A 26,137-nucleotide genomic window follows, 5' to 3' on the forward strand; every position below is an offset into this window, starting at 1 on the left:
GTGTCGTGTATATCAAACGAATTTCTTTCTCTCACGTTCAAAGAATCGTGAATTAATGGCCGTTATCGTTCGTGGGTCTGTTAAATTCAGGGTATTTTAAACGTTTTGCGATAACGGGGCTTAATGTATGAACGTAAAAATTCGTCCTAGATTAAACTGTGCAGTCCCCTTTTCTTTCTTAACTTGCTTTCCGCTAAGAAGAGAATTCCTTCGAACGAAAAATATCATGAAGCGTAATGTACCGTCATTGATAAGCAAGTGTGAACTACAGGGGCTTATATTGGTCGAAACTTTACGAATATAAGTTGAATACAGTTTTACCATAACGATTTTCAATTTTCTTGTATTTTTCCGACTGAAATACAAGAGGTCATTTTATCAGCCAGTGTGAACTGATCAGAATCATTCAATCAAGTTTTCCCAGAACGATGTTAAATTTCTGGTATTGTCCGACTTAAGTACACAAGGTATCTATTTTCTCGCATTTTCCGACTGAAGTACACGAGGTATCTTGATCAGCCCTGAAAATTAATGTTATGGTTTTCATTTCTATTATCAATATATTGATTCGTTTACGTGTGCATATTGAACCAGTGGCGTAGCCAGACCCAAATTTTAGCCGAGGCAGTATATTGGGTCATTCTAAGGGGTCCGGGCATGTCCCCCCCCCCGGAATTTTTGTTTATACCTAGAACGTCTCTGGTGCGTTTTAAAGGCCATTTAAACCACATTTTATACCTAAATTATCGGAATCGTGGACGCTACATAATACATTAAATCAAAAGCGTTTTCAATCATAAGCACTCATAAAAAGGATCATTGATGTAAGTTATTTGAAACAACAACAGGACCTACTGGGGTTAGAACTAACGCAGTGACAATATAATAGTGGTCAATGGGTCCAGAGTCGGACGCGTTACCGATTGCGTCACATGGACATATTGATTAGTATGAGGAGTACAAATATTTAACTTAAATCAGTAAAGAGGAGAATACCATTAAAGCCGAAAACGCCAACCACCCGAAGTAGACCTTGCCGTAAAACACCCGATTCTAGCTCGGTACGTTCCGATGTCCACCATGATTACAGCATCGAAGTGTACAGTGCGACGCTTTGTTTAATATACGGATTTTCCAAATCATTTTGCTGAGCCATTTTGGCATCAGTTGAAGTTATTGAATTGAAATAATTATCTGCCTCAACATGAACCAATTGTTATTAATGATAATATTTGTTTGTGAATATCAGTGCCTAAAATTCATTAAATTGCCTCAATTTCTTATATAGATTTTATTCTTTTACATAAAGTTTCATTTTTTCCCTGTAATCTCAACATTGCTCTGCAAATAGCTTCGGCAACTGCCTCGGCGTGCCTCAGCGTGGCTACGACGCTGAGATCTGGAAGGATTTTATTTATGTTCTTGTTTTAGTATTTTATTATGAAAAATAGTATCATGTTCTTTTATATTGTGAAAACCTATCGGTAAATGACATGAGTCTTGTATTGTGAGAAAAAAAAAGAAATATTAGTATCCATGATAAAAGGGAAATCGTTTAATTATCTAGCCACACATGTGTGACGTATGAATGCCAAAATAGGCTACCGACAAGTGCCAGTTTGCTATAAATAAGGCAGTGTGACTTCAATTTTCTATCGGAATATATCTTGGTTTGATGTTCCATTTACAAGACGCAATGATTTTTAAAGATCCGCGTCATTGGAAAATGGGTCTTACGCAATATGCTGCCAGCGTGGCTCCAGCACAGCCTGTGCATCCGCGCAGTCTTGTCAGGACATGCATACTAAATAGGCTTCTCTGGAGATACCACGATACATTGTGTGCTTTTTATAGCGGAAAGCGTAGCCCCTGGCCAGACTGCGTAAGTGCACAGGCTGGGCTTAATTTACGCTTTCCGCAAATGCCATAAGACCCATTTTCGCATGACGCGGATGTAACCGTGTGATTTGAATGTGTGCAAAGAAATCTGCGTCTTAATTAAATATCAACACGTAGTAAAATTTGTTTATATCTACGAACACTGTTGTGTGGTTTAATATTCGTGCACTTCATAACAAACAGCTCATGCGGTGGATATGCGACTATTCAGTGAAAAAAGAGCACATCAATACTAAAACCTTTGTTTTTAAACGTCAATTTTCTACCTTTATTTCAAAGTCAGGATAAACGCCTAATATCTTTTAAAAAACATTTTTTGTTTTCTTTTCTGGTAGTATTTTCGGGGTTGTTTACAATAAACTTCATAGTTCACAACAACCGACTGACGTACGATGCAGCATGTCAACCGCATCATTTGCAGATCCACTTCTGTCGTTATTTAAATTAATAAACGTTCGTCAAAAGTGATGTACCCTTGCGTCAGCCTAACGGTGTCCGAGGTGACTTCACAAAGTTTCATCAAATGTATGTAATTGCTCTGCGTTCTTGCGTGCGTCTAGTCTGCGGGTCTGATAAGTGGGTTGTGACGAAACGGATCGCGACCGGTAGGTCAATGTCACGTTTATAATTAAACAGTGCTCCAGCCTCCAGCTAGGCCTAAATTGAAGGGCGCCCTGCCCTCCCGAACCTCCGCCCTGTCCCCCCCCCCTGCCCTTAAATTATATTTTTTTACATATGATCCTTAATTTATCTCTTATTACATTGTAATTAATTTATACCTCAATGTACACATTATATTTGAATTGTTTAATAATAATGGGAAAAATATATTCTAACAATTATTAAAAACATATAAATTAACATGCAACAGGAAGCATTCCAGAAACGCCCGCGCGCTCGAAAGTGCCCTTTTGACAAAATACAGGCGCGTCGAGAGTGCCCTTTTGACAAAAAAGCTGGCCTATTTAAATCCTAGCTGGAGTACTGTATACTATTTATATATATTTTACGCTTACATGTATACATGTAATGAACTACTAATGGGGCATGCATTTCAATCTTAATAAAAGTAAAAATGTACCGGTCGTGGTCGATGTGAATGTGAGGGTCGTCGCGCATGCATGATTTTTGCATAGGAAATTCACTAAAAGATGAATCGAGTTTACGCCGCCGCCCGTAAAATAAGGGCCTTTGGATGACTGTACTGGTGGCCGTCCGATACCTTGACAATAATATATGTATCCCGGAAAAAAAACTTTTTGGAAAAACACACTAATCTGCAGGTACAAATAAAGCTGACCCATTTATAATCCTTTTTAAGTCACACACCGTATGAATGGTTATTTTTTAAAGTAAGCTATCTTTGTTTAATTGGTTGATATAATGGACCAGCGTTGTTTGTACCGGGGTGATTAGTGGGGTTTTCTAAACTCTTGCTTTTCATCAGTCTATTGAACATAACTCAGTGCCTTTCGTTGCGTAATTTGTCGCCACGATCTTATTCGAAATTGGACGATATTTTAACAGTATATAACCTACGTCCGATCAAGTAAAAAAATACCATCGACGATCTGACGGTGTGCGGCCAAACTAAAAAATATATATCACTAGGTGTGTGTTAACGTTTAAAGGATTCGTTAAACTTCGACTTTTGCCATCCAAATATCATTCAGCGATTCTGTTTATATAATTATTATACGTTATATACGCTTTCAAGCCTAGGGTTAGATCATAGGACAACAGTTAATGCAGATTTAAAATCACAAAATATGTAAAGTATTCTTTTTTTAATCATACATTTACAGTTCGACACAATGCTTCAGTTGTGTGAATAAGCTGATAATTGCTGTATTAAATACAATTGACAGTGCCCATCTTTGCACCACTACTTTGTGTTATTTGAGCTAGTGGGACGTTACACCTTCCTGAGATGTGATCAGGTGGTTTATCAAGGTGTGAAACTTGATCGGGTTGATCAATGGTTGTTGGGATATTGAAATGAATGGATGTGCAGTTCGCCTGATAAGGTAAATATAAATGTTTACTACATGTACTTATTACTTATTTGCGTATGCTTTGCAATTGTGAAAGTGCTTGTAAGTGTGATAAGTGTTAAAAAGTTTGGTTGAGAAAAATGAAAAAAAATACACATGTATCACGTAAAACGAAAAAGAACGAACACATATTTTGTTGACTAAAAGACCGCTAAAAGAATTGAAAACAACGAGTATATTAACGAATTTAAGCAGAACATGAACACACATTTATATGTATGTTGTTTTCCACATGAAAGCGATAGCCATTTAACAATGCACTTGTGCGCCTAAAAGTGGATGAATACTTTTACGGAATCCACTCATTTTGAACTTTCTAAACTGACAGTTTTTATCGTAACTTAAAGGTTGTCGCGCTGCAACTAATTTGGAAAAATTAAATCACATTGTGATTTGGAACACTTTAAAACTTTAATCAATAGATTTCGACAAAACATATTGGCGACATGTCCTTTGTCTGTATTTCATAGACGTAAATGGGTGTCATCTCTTACATCTTTTTCGAACAGCTTTCCGTTTATTTGGATACAGACAGTAACTCGCTATGGGATCGGATACACCATGACCAACTGCTGGAGGTCACAGTAAAAAGACCGAAGTATGGATCGTTGAAATGTCATCTCTGCCACTGCTGTAAATACAAAGATAAGTGATAATATATCTTTTTGAAATTGACGTTAGGCAGGTGTGATTAAAGAAACAATTGTGATAAAGAAACAATTGTGATGTGCGATTGTCGTTGTGTTCCTATGGTAAGCAGTACTGCTGTTGGTACGCAGAAAGACAACACTGTTCATTCGACTTGATTTGTAGAGCTAGGACGTTTTAATGTTGTTGACGCTCTGTCTGTGTCTGTCTGCTAAAACTCTGGCAAGGCTCCTCAGTTTTTATTGCGAGGGACACACTTTTTTGCCCGCTAGCGTAAACACTGACGCGGGTCGACGGTGCTGGTACAGCGAGTCCGAGTCGTCCGAGTCAGCGTAAGCATTGTTAAAACGCCTTAATAATTAGCTCTAAAAAGCAAGTCTACTCGATAGCGTTTTCGTTCTGTTTTCCAACAGCATTACGGTTAACTAAAGGCAGTTAGTAAGGTCTTACATAATCTTATCCCTTTTTTCAGTGCAGCTGTTTAACGTAAACTCTGACATTTTCTTGCAAAAGGACGTATTCTAATTTACCTACCGGTATAAATGCTAATACGTGTTTATTTGATTTATCTGTTATCGCCCCTTATCGTTGGTTAAAATGATACGAAAGTGTATATTTTCAATAAAGTAGTGTTTAATTTATTTTTATTTCAGTTACTAGTTCGTGTCACGTGGGACTCTTTCACGATCCGGTTCCACTGCTGGAGAAGGATGGCGCAACGTTTTCGGATGCCATGAAGATTCTTCAATTTAGCCGCTGGTGGTGGTGCTGGTGGTGGTGGTGGTGATGGTTGTGATGGTGGTGGTGATGATGGTGGTGTTGGTGGTGGTGATATTGGAGGTGATGGTGGTGTTGAAGGTAATGGTTTGGTGACGGTGGTTGTGATGGTGTTGCTGATGGTGGTGGTCGTGGTTATAATGATGTTGATGGTGGTGGCGATGGCGGTAGTGGAAATGATGATGTTGCTGGTGTTGGTGATGATGCTGGTGGTGAAGGTGGTTGTGAAGGTGATGGTGGTAATGATGGTGTTTGTAATGATCAACGCGGGAGATCAGTCTCCACAAGGTCGCTTCCGGGGGATAACTTTTGATTATCCGAAAGGGTTCCATAAAAAGTCATACCCACTCGTCGTGGATATAGCGCACAATATGCTAAATAGGCTGTACGTACGTACTCCCCCCCCCCCACCCTGACGCCGACCCTCATTTAAATCCAGGGAAGAAACTATGTCAGCCCGACAAGCAGCCGACAGGAGATCAGCGTGCACAAGTCACTTCCAGGGGATAACTGTTATTTGTCCGAAACGGGCCCTTAAAGGTGCATATCCTCTCGCCGTATATATAGCGCACACTACGCTTAATAGGCTGTATGTACGTCCCCCTGAAGCCCACCCTTAATAAAACCCTGGGTCGAAACTAGGTCAGCCCGACAGGCAGTCAACTGGAGATCAGCGTGCACTAGGTCACTTCCGGTGATAACTCTTGTGTGTCCGAAAGGGGCCCTAGATATAGCGCATAATATGCTAAATAGGCTGTTAATACGCCCCCCTGACACCGACCCTAATTAAAACACGGGCCGAAATAAGGTCAGCCCGATAGGCAGCTGACCGGAGATCTGGGTCCGGTTTAATAAAAAACTACAAAACACGACTGTAGTCGCGCGACTGTGCGGTCGACCGACGGTTGTCGGCCGCCAACTGACAAATTGTCGCGTTCACGGAGAAATTTGCCGCGACTGTGGTCGCATGACTGTGTGGTCAGTCGACTGCGGTCGTTGTAGACGCTATTTTTAGAAAATTATCACTTCCGCCATCAACATTTTTTTATTTATTGTGCGAAAACTCATACCACGAAAAGTAAATCTTAAATTTGTTAAAATAATATGATATTATTTGTTTAAACAGAATTCGCTTGCGGATTCTTCGTCAAAGGTGTGTTTGTAATAATATTCATTAAGTGTTTGTAATAATATTCATTAAGTTAAAATACAAAATCTGACGCAATGAAATAAAATCTACTACTATGGTTCACGCGTCTCTGGACAATGTCCTTTCGCGTGTCAAAATTGCAGAACCTAAAACATACTTGCCAACGCAGTTTCAAGATGTTGGTACTAAAGACCGTACATTTATATGAATATTCACCATATACCAATATGAATTAGTGCGCTCGACAAATCGGACGGAAGGAAGGATCGAATAAATAATGCTCGTAGATCGAGGAAAACGCGTGTAAAAACTGCATTGTGGAGTCTGGATGTCTACGGAAGTCTTTAAAACCAAATAAAGGGTTTGCAATCAGCTCTGGAATTCACTAATGATAATGGACATACTGCTGAGACATTTTTGTTAAAATGTTCTTTTATATCTGGCTTCAAAATCTGCCCAATAATTATTTCACTTAAAGGTTTGATACATTGCATTATCGTCTGCAAAATCCATAATAATGAGAATCTATCTAAATAATGTTGATATTTCTATTTTATAGGATTGAACTTATGACACTTTATCTGGGCAATGATCGTTTTGTTAATTATTCATATTCCATTGTAAATTTCACTTCAACTTGATACACATACTCGAATAATATGTATGGGACTCTTCTAAATATATCTAGGTACATGGTGCTGAGAAAATTGTATTTCGGGGAGTTCGTTCCTGCATATTTTATAATACTGTCAACATATCTGAGATTTGCTTTATTGATACCATGCTGTTTTGTCTAAAGTAAACGGTATTTTTATACGGGATATATTTCACATCTGATCTGAAAAAAAAACGTCATGAATTCGTACTGTCGATTAATGAAATGAATATTTGAAGCATCTGTCAGTATTACAAAAAAGTTTACTTACACTTATCTTGTCTGTATTTAAGATATTAGTCTGGTTATTGATGGCTCGAAACTGATCTAGTAATCCGAGTGTTTTTTAGCATTATTTTTGTGATTTAATTTTATTATTGATGTCTTTATCAATATATCATTTTCTCAACCTACAAAAATGACGTAATGATTAATGAGGGAAAATACTTATCCTTTATTTGTTGATATATGTTTCTGTTTTTCCCTTCATTCGTTGTAACCACAAATTCTTATTTTCTAAAAGCCATTATTCATTATTAATATTGATGTAGTTTATATGACTCATTCAATATTGTTATTACAAAATTAAATTGGTACTGTTTTTTATATATAAACACGAAGTGATGAAGCTATTGTTGGAGTAACATTAAAGTTGTGCACATGTAACTAAGTATCAACACCATTTTACTTTACACTTTACTGCATGTATAAATCATTTTTGCGTATGGTATAAGTATTGCCGTTTTATATACCATGGTGTATTTTTACAATTTTAAAAGAATGCTATCAATATACATGTATGTTGTCATTCCATATAGTTCAGCAAATATATGAGCCGTACTCTGTCAAAAGTGGGTTAAATGCATGTGCGTAAAGTGTCGTCCCAGATTAGCCTAGGCAGTCCGCACAGGCTAATTAAGGACGATATTTTCCGATTTTATGATATTGTTTGTTTAAAGAAAGTGCCTCCTTAACAAAAGTTTATTTTAGGCACACAGTGTCGTCCCTTATTAGCCTGTGCGGACTACACAGGCTAATAGTGGAAGCTACTTTACGCACATGGATTAAACCCCCTTTTTACAGAGCACGGACCATATGTAGAGTAATGCGTCAACGAGACACGTTGAATGTAAAATCAGTGCCTTCAACTGAATTCATCTCAACGTACGTGTACAATTTGCGAATTATAGGCCAAGATAAGTTCCAAAGAAAGTTGCCCTTAATGAGCAGTTTATTGAATGATATTGGTGCACATAAAACCGGGATTATTTGCGCATTGCCTTCCTGTGGGACTAACCTTTAACTTTCAGTGAACAGTTTGCACTCCTCTCTTGTATTAATACTACTCTTTATAAGCCGGGAGAAAAATAAATGACGCGACGTTTAGCATCATAAAACATATTTATCCCATTGTTATTAAGGTAAATCAATTAAGTGCATTTCTTCTAAACTACTGATATGTATTACTTTCCCTTGCTCGAGACATCCGTGTATTGGATGGGAAATACGCATATTGATGATACAATATTGTATAAATTTCGGAAACGTATTCTAGATCTACAGCAAAGGTGTCTATGAGCTCCAATAGCTCTCTCTTTGGTAAGCGAAATCGACGGAAAAGTTCATCATCATTGTACATGTCTAATGGATTCAACCTATCTCTAAAAACTCGCTCTCTTAGAAAATGTCTTCGCATTCGATGAACAAGTCGCATGGAGGCCGCCATGATTAAACTCGAAACTATCCGCGTTCATTTTGCACGGGTTTTCAATGCCGACAAAGCGCCAAGCGACGAGCAGTCGTGGTGTGAGGGGTAGACTGCGGTCGCTCGACAATATGTCGAACAACGCGCGGTCGATTGACGACCGTCGCTCTCCATTTAACACGGCTATCGTCGCACGACGATTATTCGCTGGTACAACCATAGTCGCCCGACCATGGTCGCTCTCATTAAACCGGACCCTGCCTTCACTAGGTCGATTCCGGGGGAAATTTCTTGTTTGTCCGAACAACTTAAAGATGCATACCCACTCGTCGTCGATATATCGCATACAACGCTAAATAGGCTGTATGTACGTCCACCTGACGACGACCCTTATTAAAAACCCGAGCCGAAACTAGGTCAGCCCGACACGCGCCGACGGGAGATATGCTTGAAATAGGTCGCTGCCGGGGGATAATTCTCGTGTGTTTTCGAAGGGGCCCTTAAAAGTGCATACTCACTCGCTTTGTATAAAGCGCATAATACAATAAATAGGCTGCATGAACGACATCCCTCTGACGCTGACCCTAATTGAACCTCCGAGCCGAAAGTAAGTCAGTCCGACAGGCAACCGACGGGAGATCAGCGCGAACTAGGTCGATTCCGGGGGATAACTATTGTTTGTCCGAAAGGGGCCCTTAAAGGTACATACCCACTCGTCGTGGATATATCGCATACTACGCTTAATAGGCTGTATCAACGTGTCCCTGACGCCGACCCTAATTAAAACCCCGCGCCGAAACTAGGTCAGCCCGACACGCAGCCGACGGGAAATATGCTTGCAATCGGTCACTGCCGGGGGATAACTTTTGTTTGTTCAAAGAGGGCCCTTTTTTTCCGAAAGGGGCCCTTAAAGTTGCATATCGACTTGCCGTAGATATTGCGTATACTACGCTTAATAGGCTTGATGAACGTCCTCCTGACGACAACCCTAACAAAAACCGTGGGCCGAAACTAGGTCAGCCGCAGGTAAATCAGCGTGCGCTATGTCATTTCCTTGGGATAAGTCTTGTTTGTTCGAAAGGGGCACTGAACGGTTCATACAAACTGGTTGTGTAAATAATGCAAATGTACGGTGGCACTAAGGTGACATCACCGCTCCAAAAAAAAGTCGGGAAAACACGAGTAGTAGTCGTAGTCGTAGTCGTAGTAGTAGTAGTAGTATGTTTTGTTATATCAGAACTTGCCTTTAGGACGTTTTCAAATGTTTCCTCCATATAATCCGCGTCTGTGATTGGCCGATTATCTTGTGCGGACAATATAGCGATTGTGCTTTCAAGTCTAAAAAAAAAAAGAGACGGGAAAACAGAACTTGTATTTCCCGCTCCAAAGAAAAAAAAAAGACGTGAAAATAGAACTTTTGTTTTCCCGTCGCCAAAAAAACAACAACTCCTGAAAACAGACTTATTTTGTGTTTCCCCGAGTTATTTTTTTTGGCGACGGGAAAACATAACTTGTGTTTTCCCGACTTTTTTTAAGCGGTGATGTCACCATAGTGCCACCGTACAAATGGCTTGCTAAATAGGCTTAAATTTAATAATATGATGGATGGTTCAACCTATTCAATAAGATTGCTAAAAAGCTAAATAGACTGCACAGGCTGAATAGGTTTCTAAATAGCCTAAATAGGATGTTTGTTTCAACCTATTTAATACACTTGTTGAAAGGCTTCTTAATATGCTTAAGCATCATGTATGTTCAAACCTATGTACTGAACGTGTTAAATTGTCTAAATAGGCTAAAAAGGGTGCTAAAAAGACTAAATACGATCCCAGCAAACATATGACGTTAAATAGATTTTGAAAAGACGTTGTACCATGACGTTGAATGACCGTTGAATTTTGGTTGTAAATGAAAGTTTTTTAGACGTCATTTTCTGACGTTGATTCAACGTCATGTTACAACCAAAATTCAACCATTTTTCGACCAAAACCCAACCATTCTACAACCACTTTGCTACCAAACTTCAACCACTTTGCACCCAAAATTCAACCACTTTGCAACGTTAAAATGTATGGTTCGCTTAACGTTCCCGAAACGTTGCGGAATAACGTTATAATTTAACCTAAAACGAACCTAAATCTAATTTTCATATTGAGGTTAAAAACGAACAAATCTCTCTTATACACAAGTTTATTGCATGAATGTAATTTATAAAAATACATATTATCGCATTGTTGTTCTTTTTTGTCTTGAATCCGGATCTTTTCGGGTGTCTTCCCAGTTGTCCTGGAAGTACAAAAAATGTCAGAATGACCGACTGTTCTTTTTTTTAAATAAAACGGAGAAAAAATGACAAGACATACATGTACCGCATGAATAACACCTAGAAAACACACATATATATGAAACCGAATTTTCTAGCATACATGGTAGCTGAAATAATTCGCGTTAACAATAAATCTGAGTCTGCCAAGAGTCTGCCAAAGCAAAAATCATCAAAAAACTCTATGGCGGCAATTTATATTGACTAGCATACATGGTAAAATAATCAAGCGTTACAACATCTTTAAATTTAATAATGTATTTTGTGACTGTATGTATTCATAACTAATTTTGAAATTAACCTACAAGATTAATATTTTAATCATGTCATGCCCAACAAACGTTTTATATAAACTACATTTTACATAATTATATATTTCAATTTTAGATTTTAATAAAATTAATAATTGAGTTTAAGATAAAATTTTGAATTGTATTTATTTTTCAATTAACGTTGAATTCGGATTATCGGTGTTCAAAATAACGGTGTTTCACGAAATAACATGTGTTTTCAAGAATGTTTTCAACAACAAATTACTACCCAAAATGACTAAGTGAAATAACAATAAAGACCTACTTCGCAAACTCTTGTTTATCGTCGATTGAAGGTTCCAACTTCTCTTATTATTGAACAAAATGTTTACATTCAATAACAGCACAGTTTGAAAATCCAATTAGCCAGTAGGTCAGTGAACAAAGATAACGTGTGGCGCGCACGCGGGAGATCTGCTTGTCTATTTTTAGATAACAAGAGAATTGCGCTTGCAAACATTCGAAGATACACAAACGGGTCAAAATGCAAATCTACTTATAAGCGTATTTTGTGAAAAAAAAAACAAAAAAAACCCGTCAAATTCTTTATGAAAACATTTTTAATGTACATGTTTATATTGTGTGATTTTTACACGTTCTTATAACATTCTGGGAACTTTAGGGATGTACGAAACGTTAAAATTTGGTTTCCCGATAATATTCACAACACAAGTATGGAATGAGTGATATTTTGATTTTTGTTACAACGTTCTGAAAACGTTCTGGGAGCGTTCTGTGTGATCATAACCTAAATAGAACCTAAGCGTTACGTTATTTGAACGTTACGTGCCAGTTGGGTAGACATTTCTTCAACATAGTTATTTTATAACCAAAAAACAGCGTCGTATAGACGTCTTTTCCCGACGTTGTTTAAATGTCGCCATTCTAACGTTGAATCAGCGTTGTTTTTTGGTTGCCGACGTCGCGACCGAAATTCAACCAATATTCGACGTCTATTCAACGTCGGGTGTTTGCTGGGATGCATGATTCAACCTATGTACTAAACTTGCTAAATAGACGTACTTCAAACACGTCGTAAACGTTTATAAATACGTGTTTAACGTGGTTATATATTGTTTGGATATCTATTTATTAAGATTAATTTGTGTACAGTTATATCACCGTCGAAAAATATATTATTAGTTTCAAGATTTCAGTAGAATATCGATTATTCAGCCATGTGCATCACCGTACAAATAATCATTTAATCAGTAAGTTATTAATAGTATTTGGTACAGATTATTCAGAATTAATCACGATTTCTTTTTCTTTGCGAAAATTCTATACTTAACCGTTTCAGAATTAGTGTACCTTTACCTATCGGTATTTGATTTGCGCTGCACTCTGGATCATGTGAATGGTTTTTACATCTTACGGAGGACACCGGAGATTGCTGATGTATCAAGATTGACTCGCCCTGCTGTGACTGCAAGTGTACCTCATCATTGTCCCTGTGTAATTTATTTCATGCTGGCGCGGTGACTTATTTACCTGAGCCGAATTGTCACAATAACTGCATACGAATAATGTGGCTTTGTCCGGATTGGAATGGTCAATCTGAAACAAAAAGTTTTCTGTTATTGTTTTAATTTATTCTTTTGCTACATTTGTTGTTAAACGTTTGCAAAACTTTTCGAGTGTGGTCATTCGCGTATTAAAAAGTTCGAGTTTGCAATTGTTGGCAATCGTTGCACAAATTTAAACCTCCTTTAATCTCAAAATCGACATTTTAACGCGATGGAAATAAACCGGGTATGCGTGTAATCAATCAATTGGAAATGGACATTTGATTAACAAAGCATCAACATTTTAACAAAAAGTGTGGTCGTTTACATCGTCGAATGGAAATTCGTCTTTGAATGATCTCAGAAAGTATAGTTCCTCGGGATTCAAACAATATAGAAACCGGAAAAATCCCTGTAGAAAGTGGAAATATCCGTGCCTACGGTGCAAAAGTCCATTTTTAAGGTTAAAATAGTTCGATGTAGAAAGCATCGATAAATACCAATTTACCGGGGTGCTCGATGTTTCTGTCAAAATATCAGTGGTCGTTCGCATTTGCGGTCAAGTGATATTTGTTGTCCCTTCACATTAAGGTAAAGTGTTCGAGAACCCGGTACCACGATCTCTGGTGTAGGGCAAACGTGGCCATTCGTGTTTGCAGAGCAGACTCCTTACATCAAATACAGTAGTTTAGTGTATGAAAAACAAGTCCGGCTCCAGAATGTTACTTTTTGTTCGGTGGGGTTTAAATTCAATGAAACTTTCGACCCGTAAGGTTATTTCGTACGTCTGTTTTTTTGCGTGCATGCATACATTAATTCATTTTGCACAGGAACTAAACAAATATTGTCATTCAAATTTTGTTTTAGCACTGCGTCATAATTTTCTGTCAGTTCTATCATCAACTACATTGACTATTAAAAAGAAAAGACTTGAACTTCTTTATATAAAAAAAATTAATACGCGTGATATCGTAATTTGAAAATTCTAATGTAAACAAAGATTCTTACCAGCTGAAACGGTCCCGAATTTAACTCGACTCCGGCCATAAAGATGAGAATACCAATTAAGCCGAAAACGCCAACCACCCTAAGTGTGTCTAGGTCCAAAATAGACCCAGACCTTGCCGTAAAACACCCTATTCTAGCTCGGTACATTCCGATGTCCACCATGCGTATAGCATCGAAGTGTACAGTGCGACGCTTTGTTTAATATACGGATTTTCCCAATCATTTTGCTGTGCCATTTTGGCATCAATTGAAGTTATTAAATTGAAATAATTATCTGCCTCAACATGAACCAATTGTACTTAATGATAATATTTGTTTGTGAATACTATAGTGCCTAAAATTCATTAAATTGCCTCAATTTCTTATATAGATTTTATTCGTTGACATAAATGTCCTTTTTTTCTTGTAATCTCACCATTGCTCTGCAAATTTTAGCCGAGGCAACTGCCTCGGCGTGCCTCAGCGTGGCTACGACGCTGTTAACATTGACTTTTCTTTAATAAGCATAATAAAACATAAACCGCTGAGTTAGTAATACACATAATTTACTGGACATATAATGTGAATAAATATTTTATTACATTCTATGCCCTGTTTTCCATGTAATACAACCATTACATATTTTTTTTATATTACACATGTGTAATAAAACATTTTTAAGCGTTTTCATTGGCTTAGTTTTCGTTTATTGACCAATCGCATTTTGTTATTTTGCTGAAATGACCTTGCAACGTCAAATGACGTCACGAAATGTAAACAACATTCGGGATTTATCATTATGTTTGCGTAAATATTTATTTAATTTTCTCATTTAAAAGCATGTGATAAAAAAGATCTGACACTCGTTTTCATATCATACCATATTTTATTAAACTCGTCGAGGAAATTCGTTAGGAAGCTCGCCAAAGGTTCGCTTACTAACAGCTCGCCAAAGGCTCGCTTACTAACAAAATTCCTGAACTCGTTTAATAAAATATGGTATGATATGACAACTCGTGCCAGATCCTATATGTATGCATACATGTTATTATAACGTCGTCGGAAAAAAACAGCAAAACTGTTCACTAATAACACAAATATTTTTGATGTTTTTATATTAATATTTTTAAATGTTGATTTGTGCAACACAAATCGGTCCACTTTGTCTATACTCAGGTGTTTGTTTCTACAAGGTTGGCTGCTTTTCAATGATTTCTTCCCGTAAATTCCGTCACATCATTATCTCTATCGAAACTATATAATCTCGCATATCTGGCAATCGCCTTTGGATATTTGACGGTTGATGCACTTATGAAGAGTTCTGTAAAGGTAAGTATTGCATTTTAAATCAACATACATGCAACTCTTACGGTAATTGCAATTCTTAATTCCAACATTGTTGAAACGCTAAACCGTCTGACGGTCCCATTCTAAGATTACCATTTCCTGTAGAAAACGGAAATTAATAAAAAAAAAAAAACAACTACATATACACTCGTAATCAAAAAATATTTCGTAAAATAAAGTTAACACAATAATGTGCATGATAGCAATAGCCAAACTTTGAACACTAAATGTGGTCTGGTAACATAGATTTAACGCAGTACAAAATGATCGTTTTTAACCAGGTTTTCCGAAGGAAAAAACTGGTTATTAGATTGGCGAATGCCGGCGGGCGGAACAAGCTTGTCCGGGCCATAACTTTGTCGTTCATTGTGAGATTTTAAAATCATTTGTTCACCATCATTATATAGACGGTGTGCCGCGCAAAAGAATTATGTCAATATCTCCAAGGTCAAGGTCGCCACGACTAAAAATAGATTTATTTTGAAACCAAGGGGGTTAATTATAAAAAATCAGTTCAGTTTGAGTTGCCTCCCTTTATCAGACTTTTATCAAATTGAAAACCTGGTTTTGTGACAATTTTGTCCCTTGTTTATTTTATTTAAGTGTTTCTCTTTAAATCTATGTTACCACGCCACATTTAGAAGTTGAATGTTTGGCTATTGCTATAAGGAACACTGATTTTCTTGTTATATTTTTTAATGAAATATTTTGCGCAATATTCGTTGATTTTGAGTGTTAATGTTACTTTAAACTTTATGTAGGATTATGTGTACGTACTCGATACAAACTGCTAATGGCAATTTGCCAACTATATTTAAACATAACTGCCCAAAAAACTTATGTGCTATTGTAAAATCATTTGGACCGTGCTCTTTGAAAAGGGGGTCTAATGCATTTACGTAAAGTGTCATTCAAGATTAGCTAGTGCAGTCCGCACAGGCTAATCAGGGACGACATTTTTCGCTTTTCATGATTTTTTTCGTTTTAAGAAAGTCTCTTCTTAGCAAAAATCCAGTTTGACCGAAAAGTGTCCTCCCTGGTTAGACTGCACAGCCTAGTATGGGACGACACTTAACGAGCATGCATTAAACCCCTTTTTCACAGAGCAAGGCCCATTTATACTCGTGGGATATCAATTTTCGGTGATTGCTTGGGTTGACCGATCAAAGAATTTAAAGCAAACAAGTCAGAAAAAAAACGACGAAAATTCCTAATTTTTTCCAAAATCAGAAAACCACGAATCTACGTTTCCGCGACAAAGTCATTTTTAAAAGATCACGAACTTTAATTCCGACGTATATACATGATTTTACAGTATTTCAGAGCTTATTGTTAATGGTTCAACTTACCGCCGGCGAAGGATGCGTCAGGTCCTTGGAAAGCCTCGCTTTGAATTTTCTCAAAATGAAAGCCAAGAATGTAACAGCGACCACGAGGGTAGAGGGGCCGAGAATAATCAGAACCAGCTGGATGGGGAAAATATTGACGCTGAAAACGTATTATGAGCCGCGCTTTAGGAAAATGGGGCTTAATGCATGGGCGTTAGGTGTCGTCCCAGATTAGCCTGTGTAGTCCGCATAGTCTTTTCAGAGACGACACTTTCTGGTGTTATAATAAATTGTATGAAGAAGGCCTGTTCTTAGCGAAAACCCGGTCCGTGATAATCCTATCAGGACTGCACAGGCTAATCTATGTCGATATTTGGCGCATAAACAATAAAAAAGTTCTCAGAGCGAGGCTCATATATATTGTAGTTCAATAAATAAATATATTGGTTCAGAATTGTATGTGATTTTTATTTGTAATATATTATGATTGTATTAAACAACATGACGTATTTATTTCATACGCCAGAGTTAATTGTGAGTTCGATACTTCGTAAGAGACATGTTACAATGTACTTGTTTCGGATACATATCATTTGATATTTAAATAAACAGGTTGACCTACTTGCTGCAACACGCGTTGCCATTGTTACCGCACTCGTGGTATCCGAACCCACAGTAGACTTTCCCGTGGCTTGAGCTGATATCTTCAAAGTCCGTGTACTGCTTTTGAGCGCAGTCCGTCCGAGCAAAGTTCACGCGTATCACGTTCAAGATGACGGCGATTGAAAATAATAAACTTCCATTGTGGCAAATCATTTTTTTGAACAAAAAATAGTTTTATTTTTAATAATAACAATATAAATGCTTATTTGGCACAATTCTTATCCGATTGGCATTGTCCCGGGTAATGTTTGCATACTTTAAATGTAAATGAAGGTGTCACGTACTCTGGTTTTATTATAAACACATGTTATATACGAGTTAACATTTTCAAATATAATAGCTCTTGTTTCCAGAGTCCGATCTTTAATCCGATAGTCTATTATGCAGACGTTCTATTGTAAACTTTTTAGATTTGTAGTTTTGAGTTTTGTCTTATCTAGTATTGATTTTCCATACACTGGTCATTAAAAAATTATTACCCAATATTTATCAACTTGTATAGGACGTTTACGAACATTTGATATATGGTGCTCTATTTGTGTCTTTACAATATCGAACATTTTTGGATTTTTTTGTGTGTTTACCTTCAACCGGGAAAAAGGAAATAAGACACATTTAAAACATGGGCAAATCGCCTCTGCTCAAATGTGTACATGTAAATACAAACAGTTGATGTTGTTCTTTGCTAAAATAGTGTTAATTTTTCGTATGACAACAAACAAGGCGTACTTTGACGAGGCATTCATTCACTAATTTAAAAGTTGTCAACGTTCAGGATTATTCCTGAATTCAGGATTTAGGTCCTCAAGGACTGCTTTTGATATTGATATAAGTCAGAGGATTGTATGTTGTGGTATTTAAAGATTCTTTTCATAAAATGTTATCTTAAACACAAATTATTTTACTTTGACATATTGTTAACACTGTTGACATAATTAAATGAATTACTAACCCTCTTTTGGCTCTTTTCTCCAAATTCTAGGCTTTTTCAGGATTTTAGATTTTGGCCATTTGACACCCTTATAATATAAGAGAACATGCGCATTTATATGGGTCGGCCCTTTGGAAAAACTGGGCGTAATGCGTGTGCGAAAAGTATCATTCCATTTAAGCCTGTTCAGTCTGCCTTTTCGGAAAACTGGGCGTAATGCATGTGCAAAATGTATCATTCCATTTAAGCCTGTTTAGTCTGCCTTTTCGGAAAACTGGGCGTAATGCGTGTGCAAAAAGTATCATACCATTTAAACCTGTTCAGTCTGCCTTTTCGGAAAACTGGGCGTAATGCAAGTGCAAAAAGTATCATTCCATTGTAACCTGTTCAGTCTGCCTTTTCGGAAAACTGGGCGTAATGCGTGTGCAAAAAGTATCATTCCATTTAAACCTGTTCAGTCTGCCTTTTCGGTAAACGGGGCGTAATGCGTACGCGAAAGTATCATTCCATTTAAGCCTGTTCAGTCTGCCTTTTCGGTAAACGGGGCGTAATGCGTGTGCAAAAGTATCATTCCATTTAAGCCTGTTCAGTCTGCCTTTTCGGTAAACGGGGCGTAATGCGTGTGCAAAAGTATCATTCCATTTAAGCCTGTTCAGTCTGCCTTTTCGGTAAACGGGGCGTAATGCGTGTGCAAAAGTATCATTCCATTTAAGCCTGTTCAGTCTGCCTTTTCGGTAAACGGGGCGTTATGCGTGAGCAAAAGTATCATTCCATATAAGCCTGTGCAGTCGACATTAAAGTGTAATTTATTTTTGTTTTTATTGTGTTTACAGATTGATATATTTCTGAAGATGATTTTTTTCATCGGACCAGAAAATGTCGCATAATGTCCCAATCAAAGGTTAATGTCCAAATTCGAGGTAAAAGGTCATCCTTGCCGTACTTCTAACAAGCGCGTGCTTCGCGAGCGCAAATGTCACAACATGTTACAAACATTGTTCGATTTCTAATTAAATGTATAACATTCTTATTTAAGTAACAATATGACCTGCGACATGCGAAACTGGGTCTTAAACTATATGCGGCGAGCGTAGCGGACAAATGTCAATTTAATTCTAAAGCAGGCAATATAGCTCCTGAACAGATTGCGCGGTTGGCTACCAATGGACCCATTTTCGCATGATATTGCTAATATTATTTTAAGAAATGGATATAAATATGCTTAAAACCGAACTCCATAGCTTACACCTTATGCGTGTATCGTAAACGCGTTTGTTGTAAACTAATTCATTCAAAGATCAGTCGATAGCAATTGTTCAGCTGGTTTTGATATTTAAGCGGTTCTTCTTACAATATTTTGAAAGAAAATCAATATTTAAGTATCGTCTTCCTGGTATAAGACAGTTAACTTATCTGTACAGGGGCGGTCCTATTTTGGAATAAGTAATTTTTATTTGTTGTTTATAAATATTGGTTCAATACTTCATAGTGTGAAATGAAATATTCACACCAACTGGAATTTAAAAATATCCTTAAAGGGGCCTTCTCACAGATGCTGACATAAATTGAAGTTTGTCATTAAATGCTTTACATTGAAATATGTAAACATTGGATCTAAAAAGCTCCAGTAAAAATCTAAATAAAATTAAAGAAAGAAAAAAACAACTTTACTGGGCTCGAACAACTGACCCCTTTAGTAAAAGTCTATCGCTTAGACATCTCGGCCATCCGTGATCATACAATAAAGATGTCTTTTATACTTTATCTAAGTAATTCGCGAAGTATCACAAAATATAAGGACAACAACAGAAGTCTTCAAATTATTCAATCGTTTTGCGTTGCAACGCTTTATCATTTTTTGGTTTTTTAATCGTAAAATGATGCATATAATGGATATTTTAGAGCATGATAAATGTTCAGTATTACTGTTTCCTCACACATATCATAACTAAAACGAAAATTTGCGAATCTGAAACAATTTTTTTTATATGATGTCAATTTATCAAAACGCGAAACAGCCCCCTTTAAAGTACAACGTAATCCATAAATTGCACCGTATTCCATACATGACACAGTATTCCATATACCATAGAAAGTCAATCCGCGATGGAAATAAAGTAAAGCTGGATTCTAAATAATCATGTCTAGATAAGACCAGAGCGATTGTAAGTTCTGTGATAGATTCAAAATACGTGAACCCTTTAAAGTCCTTTAAACGAAAGCGCACTCGAGAAACATCGTTTCAAATTCTGGTTCAATATTTTCAATATTGCGCGAGCTCACGAAAATACATTTTGAATTAAGAAAAATCATCGAAGGTCAAATGATGGACTACACCTTAATATCAGTTCAGTTCAGAAAGTGCGTTAAAGTAACATTACTATTCAAAATCAACGAAAATTTCGTACAATTGCTCGTAAAATAAACTTAACCAATTAAAAATCAGTGTTACCTTATGCAATTGCCGAAATTTCAAGGTCAGATGTGGTCTGGTAAAATAGATGTTTGTAGATACAAAATGCTCTTTTTTATTATTGTTTTGCATATATATTCAAACGACACATAAACACTCCAATGGTGTTCGTGTGTCGTATGAATAGATATACTAGTATTCGCGGAAATTAATTGTGGCCACAATAAAATAAAAACGAGCATTTTGTATCTACAAAAATCTATGTAATCATACCACATCTAGCGTTGACATTTTGGCTAATACTATAAGGAATACTGATTGTTAAGGTTTTAACTTTATTTTACGAAATACTTTACGAAATTGTCGTTGAGTTTGAGCGTTATATAGACTTTAATTAATACAAAAATATATGAACATTTAAAATGAGGGTAAACATCTTAAACGCACACAACAATCGAGCAAAATCAGTGTAAATGCGTAGCTCTATATGTTGATTCAGTTAAATATTTTGTGCATCACTGTAACAAAAGTATGAATTACGGTCTGGGTAAACTGGGCTTAATGCAGGTGCGTAGAGTATCTGCCCATATTAGCCTGAGCAGTGTGCATAGGCTTATCAAGGACGACACTTTACGCATAGATTAGATGTTCGTTTGGAGGGGACTTCCTTTAAACGAATACAAGCGGAAAGTGTCGTCTCTGATAAGCCTGTGCGGTTAGCACACGGCTGCCTATTACCAGAGCGAGGCTCATATTTCATATCGAAAGCTAAGCCAACGAAAGGTGCCTGAAAAGTTTACATACATAAGCAGAACTGTAATAAATGCGTATCGCCGACTTTTTGTATTGCGCTTGGAACACATCGGCTAGAATTTCTGACTAGAGCTTCGTATTTTGGCAGTTTTGCCTTAAGGGGCATAAGTCCGGTTCAATGTGAACAATAAGGAATGTCTATACACTTTTCATAACACACAATTTGAAATGGTAAATGCTTATGGCTTCACGTTTCATTATGCATAGTTTGACATTTAAAATGCTTATGGCTTCACTGTTTGGCATATGACATCACATCATATGACATCACATCCGCTTGTCATTTTCCGTGATCAACCATCGTTCATCGCCGAAGATTCTGTAATAGATAGAAGGTTTATATTACAGTTTTTGACGAATTAAATATACTCACAGAAGGTACAAAACAAAAATTTGCTCAAACCAAATCTCAATCGGATGCACATTATCAACAAGATAAGTGTTGATGCAAAGCATCAAAGGGCGTCGGGAATTTCAGTGTAAACGTCACTCAATGAAGTTTAATGGAACGAATTTTTTTTACTGTAGATCTAAATATTAATATATTGGCAGATTATTTTAAACAAAATAGAAAAAGATACTGGTATAACCATTATCTATAATTTTTTATTATAACCCCCAAATTACCATTATTTATGATGTTGTGTTATAACCCCCAAATAACCATAATCTATGATTTTGTGTTGTAATCCCCAAATATTTTATAGTTCACTTTATTTACATTGGTTTTCTTTTTTTTTTACTGGCATCCGTGTGCAGTTTTCATTAATGGAACAGAACTGTGTAGGTTTTAAAAAATCTGCGTCATCTTGTAAGCGTAATTTCATATTTTTTTCAACTTGAAGGGGAGATGATTCTGAACTTATTCTTACGTAGCTCATTTACGTTAGGGGTTGAGTACTCATTGATATGAAAACACTGTAAAAGTTTGAAAAAAATGAATGAAAACTGTAAATTGCATAAAGAAGCTGCATTTCACAATACTTTGAAATTCAGTAAAAGATCATAATAGATTTATTGATCGATATTCATCATTTTCAATAGGGTTCGAGTAATACTGATATAAAAACACTTAACACGTTTGGAAAAATTCAGACGAAAGTTGTGAAATCTTTTTAACAAGTGGAAACTTTTTATTATGTCAGATTTAATAGAAAAAAATCTGGACTTATTGTCCCGATGTTTCTCATTTTAAATGAGGTAAAAATGCTCATAGATATGAAGACACTGTAAGTTTGGAAAGAATCTGATGAAAAATGTTGACATAATCACATAACCAAGCAGTTTTTCACTTTTATTTTGAAATTCAAAGAGACATAATTCTGGACTTATGGTCCGATATTGCTCATAAAGAGTTTGGGTTGGGTCCTCATTGATAAAAAACACCTGTGCAAGTTTGGGAATAATCGGATGAAAATTTTGGATTTCGAACATCAATTTCAAAATTTCTCAAATTCTTTGGAAGATAACTATGGACTAATGGTCGGATAATGCTAAAGGGCCCATACCACCTGGATAGTAATACGTTTCGCGCTTCGCGCTCTATATGTGGTTCTTAAAAAAAACAAACTCCGAGGAGTGCTTGACTCTAGGGAAACGGGTTGCTGGGACACAGCTCCTCCTTGATAAGCGGCTGCTTCCTTTATCGCAACTCATAGTTCCAATCAATAATACGTGTCGCGCTTTGCGCTCTATATGTGGTAGGGATAGTACTTAGGGCCTATGATAGACAACCATAAAAATACTAGATAATAGATGTTTTGTTTGCATTTATTTGTTATATAAAAAACACGTGTATTTTTTTATAAGATATTAAAATGATGTAAGAAATTTTAATTAACGTTGTCACCACGCGGCATCCATTAATTTTTATAAAAATGTCCAATTGTATTTAAATTGATTTTAAAATGTCTACATAAAATAAAGCTTTATTATATTTATTAACCTGACTGAAAAAAATTGTCAGCCACCGAACTGTTCCGTTCGTGCCGGAACCCGGGATTGCAGCGGGGGCCTTTTGATGATTTAAGAAATAATCGACGGGTAGCCGTTGGTTATTGCGGTAATTACCAAAGGTATGGAGTTCCGATGCATAGGAATTAAACCACGAGGGCGTAGCCCGAGTAGTTTGATAACAAGCATCGAAACGATATACCGTTGGTTATTACCGCAATAACCAACGCTTACACGTCGATTATTTCGATTCTAACACGATTTCACGAGTTATCCGCGGTTATAAATATGAATTCTATTAACCGAGCGTCCTCCACTTTTCCGCGAAAACGTGACGTCACCACAACAATGGCAATCAAATGACGTCGTCTTCATTCATAAACAGTGCGCGGACAATCAAAGTGACGTCATAATTATCTCCGTTGGTATATCGGGGTAATAACCCACGGTAGTTTTCCTTCTTTGTATATAGAAAACAAGTTATGTGCCGTGGTTGAATGTTGCGTAAACAACTTCAGTCTGACGCTCTCCCAACTGAGCTATTCGGCTGACATCATTTATGTACTGCTTTTTGTTTAAATTGTGTACAGCGATCGTTATTATATGTCTATTAATAAACTAATACATTGTACGTTTTCGTACCACTACGCCTTCAATTAACTTGCTTGCGCGATAGGTCGTCAAATATCGTACTACATTTATTCTCCACTAAATAAGCAAGTTAGAAAAACCACAAAATAAATATATTTTGATTATGTTTTGTTTTCATACAAAACCAGAAAGTTTCGCGTATTTGCCCAGTCCCTGTGATCTTTCCCCTGTGATCAGTTGTGGATCAGTTATTAATTAAAACATTTAGATTTGCATTATTGGCAATAAATGTTGTAATAAATGTAATAGGCACAAATGCAGTACTTATTTACACTAATTTACACAAAAAATCACTACTATGCAAGATATTCTTAAAACAAAAATATAAACATTGATCCGTAAAATAACTTCTCCCATAAGCGAAAAAAATGCATTACATACTAGTCGCCGCTCTCCAGAGCGACACCAATAAACAGGTGCGTTGGCGTCGTCAGCGTTTTTCTCGCCAGTATAAAGTGGTATGGTGACCATATGTACAGTACGTATAGCATTACAAAATTTCATTTTCGTGTTTAATTAAAAAAGAAATCTAGTTTTGTCTCCACTCTGACGTGTTCTTTACTGTCGCAAATTAACGAATTTTTTTTTTTAATGTGAACATAGTGGTAACAACACAAAAATACAAAAAATATCAAGTTGTTTGTCGGTAGACGTATTCCCCAAATTTAGAGGTTCCTCAAAATATATGCCTTGTTATGGGAAATAGGGGCCTAAGACACGTGCTTCAAGTGTCGCCCTAGAATAGTCTATGTAGTCCGCACTTGCTTATCAGGAACGACACTGTCCGTAGGTATGGTATGTTTCGTTTAAAAGAAACATCTTTTTGGCGAATCTCCAGTTCATGCGGAAATATTTGTCCCGGATAAGCCTGTGTGGACTTCGCGTAATCTGGGACAACACTTCATGCACATTCATTAAGCCCCATTTCCCTATAACGAGGCTGATGAGTTGACGCCTATATAGATGGTACACTTTTGATGTTTAAACCATCGCTGAACTTATTAAGAAGACGATCGTTTCATGTTCGGTACTTTGAAAGCGTTTTGATGACATCATTTTTGTATTGTTTTCATGGGTGTCGAATGCAGTCGTTTATTTAAGATGCGGGAAGAGAACTCACAACCCTAATATACTGCACAAGAGTGTTGTTTTATATCTATTTGATGGTTTTTCTTTAAACTGGTTGTTTAGCTCTAAAAGTTGAATTAATAAGACACATTGCTTTTACCGATAGGCGCCATTTTGTATGAGAGCAATGCCGTGGCACTATGTAACTTATGACGTATGCTATGACGTACTCAGCTTGCAGAACTTCCCGGATATGACATAGGTGGCCACCATGATGATGCCTGTCAGAATAACGCAGCCGATTACAATCCCAGCCACTTCCTTCTTGTTCAGAGACGACCGACTGTAAATATGAAGCATTAGACAGTAAAACGCTCGGTTTTTATCGAATCGCGTTCTGTGAAAACTGGTGTAAATGCATGTGCGTAAAGTGTTGTCGAATATAAGCCTGTACGTTTAAGACTAATGCAGCTTCTTTGTGTGAACACTGCGCTTTATGCATGTTCGCAAAGTGTCATCTAAGATTAGCATATACAGTCCGCACATGCTAATTAGGGACGACACTTTCCGCTTTAATGAAATTGTGTGTTAATTGGAAGGCTATTGTAAACGAAAATCTAGTTTAGGCGGGGAGTGTCGTTCCTGATGAGCTTGTGCCATATTGTCATTAAAATAAATTTTGATACACTTATGATTAATGCAAAGTTTTATCTGTCCATTTACATCGAGAAGGAGAACTAAACAAAATCATTTCTTTAATCTACCAACTTGAATCTTAGGCATGTCAAGATGGATCCGAACATTCAATTACACAACTACTCACTTGGGACAATAGGCCTGGCAACCGTCGTCCTGGTTACAGCAATAGTGATCCGCGCCACAATATAGAGTATAGGCCAAGCCATTCTGCGAACATTGTGCTGCCGCACTGGAAAATATAAAAAATAAATGAATCT

At 36.9% G+C, this 26,137-nt stretch overlaps 2 protein-coding genes across 5 annotated transcripts in view; both read right to left on the reverse strand.

Moving 5' to 3' along the window:
* Positions 1-14,592: 14,592 nt before the first annotated feature.
* Positions 14,593-17,827, reverse strand: LOC127833801 (uncharacterized). Of its 2 annotated transcripts, none has more exons than XM_052359251.1 (3): positions 17,312-17,827; positions 16,711-16,827; positions 14,593-15,335 (listed from the first exon to the last, which is right to left on the reverse strand). In XM_052359251.1, exons 1-3 carry the CDS (start codon positions 17,331-17,333, stop codon positions 15,220-15,222), a joined length of 255 nt encoding a protein of 84 aa, XP_052215211.1. In that variant the 5' UTR covers positions 17,334-17,827; the 3' UTR covers positions 14,593-15,219. The 2 variants fall into 2 exon arrangements, with proteins under 2 accessions (XP_052215211.1, XP_052215210.1); XM_052359250.1 differs by having other exon boundaries at positions 16,711-16,849; positions 17,312-17,826.
* Positions 17,828-21,095: 3,268 nt separating this feature from the next.
* Positions 21,096-26,137, reverse strand: part of LOC127833799 (uncharacterized) — a 108,695-nt gene continuing 103,653 nt past the window's right edge. For 2 of the 3 annotated variants that reach the window (XM_052359247.1, XM_052359244.1), the window contains exons 2-4: positions 26,005-26,109; positions 25,412-25,524; positions 21,096-21,828 (exon numbers count right to left, since the gene is read on the reverse strand). In XM_052359247.1, coding sequence (XP_052215207.1) covers positions 21,803-21,828; positions 25,412-25,524; positions 26,005-26,109 — 244 coding nt within the window. In that variant the 3' untranslated portion in view covers positions 21,096-21,802. The remainder of the gene's footprint in view (positions 21,829-25,411; positions 25,525-26,004; positions 26,110-26,137) is intronic. The other variant, XM_052359245.1, reaches the window with a different exon arrangement.

Source organism: Dreissena polymorpha, chromosome 6 (genome assembly GCF_020536995.1).
Source record: "Dreissena polymorpha isolate Duluth1 chromosome 6, UMN_Dpol_1.0, whole genome shotgun sequence".
Taxonomy (NCBI): Eukaryota; Metazoa; Mollusca; class Bivalvia; order Myida; family Dreissenidae; genus Dreissena; species Dreissena polymorpha.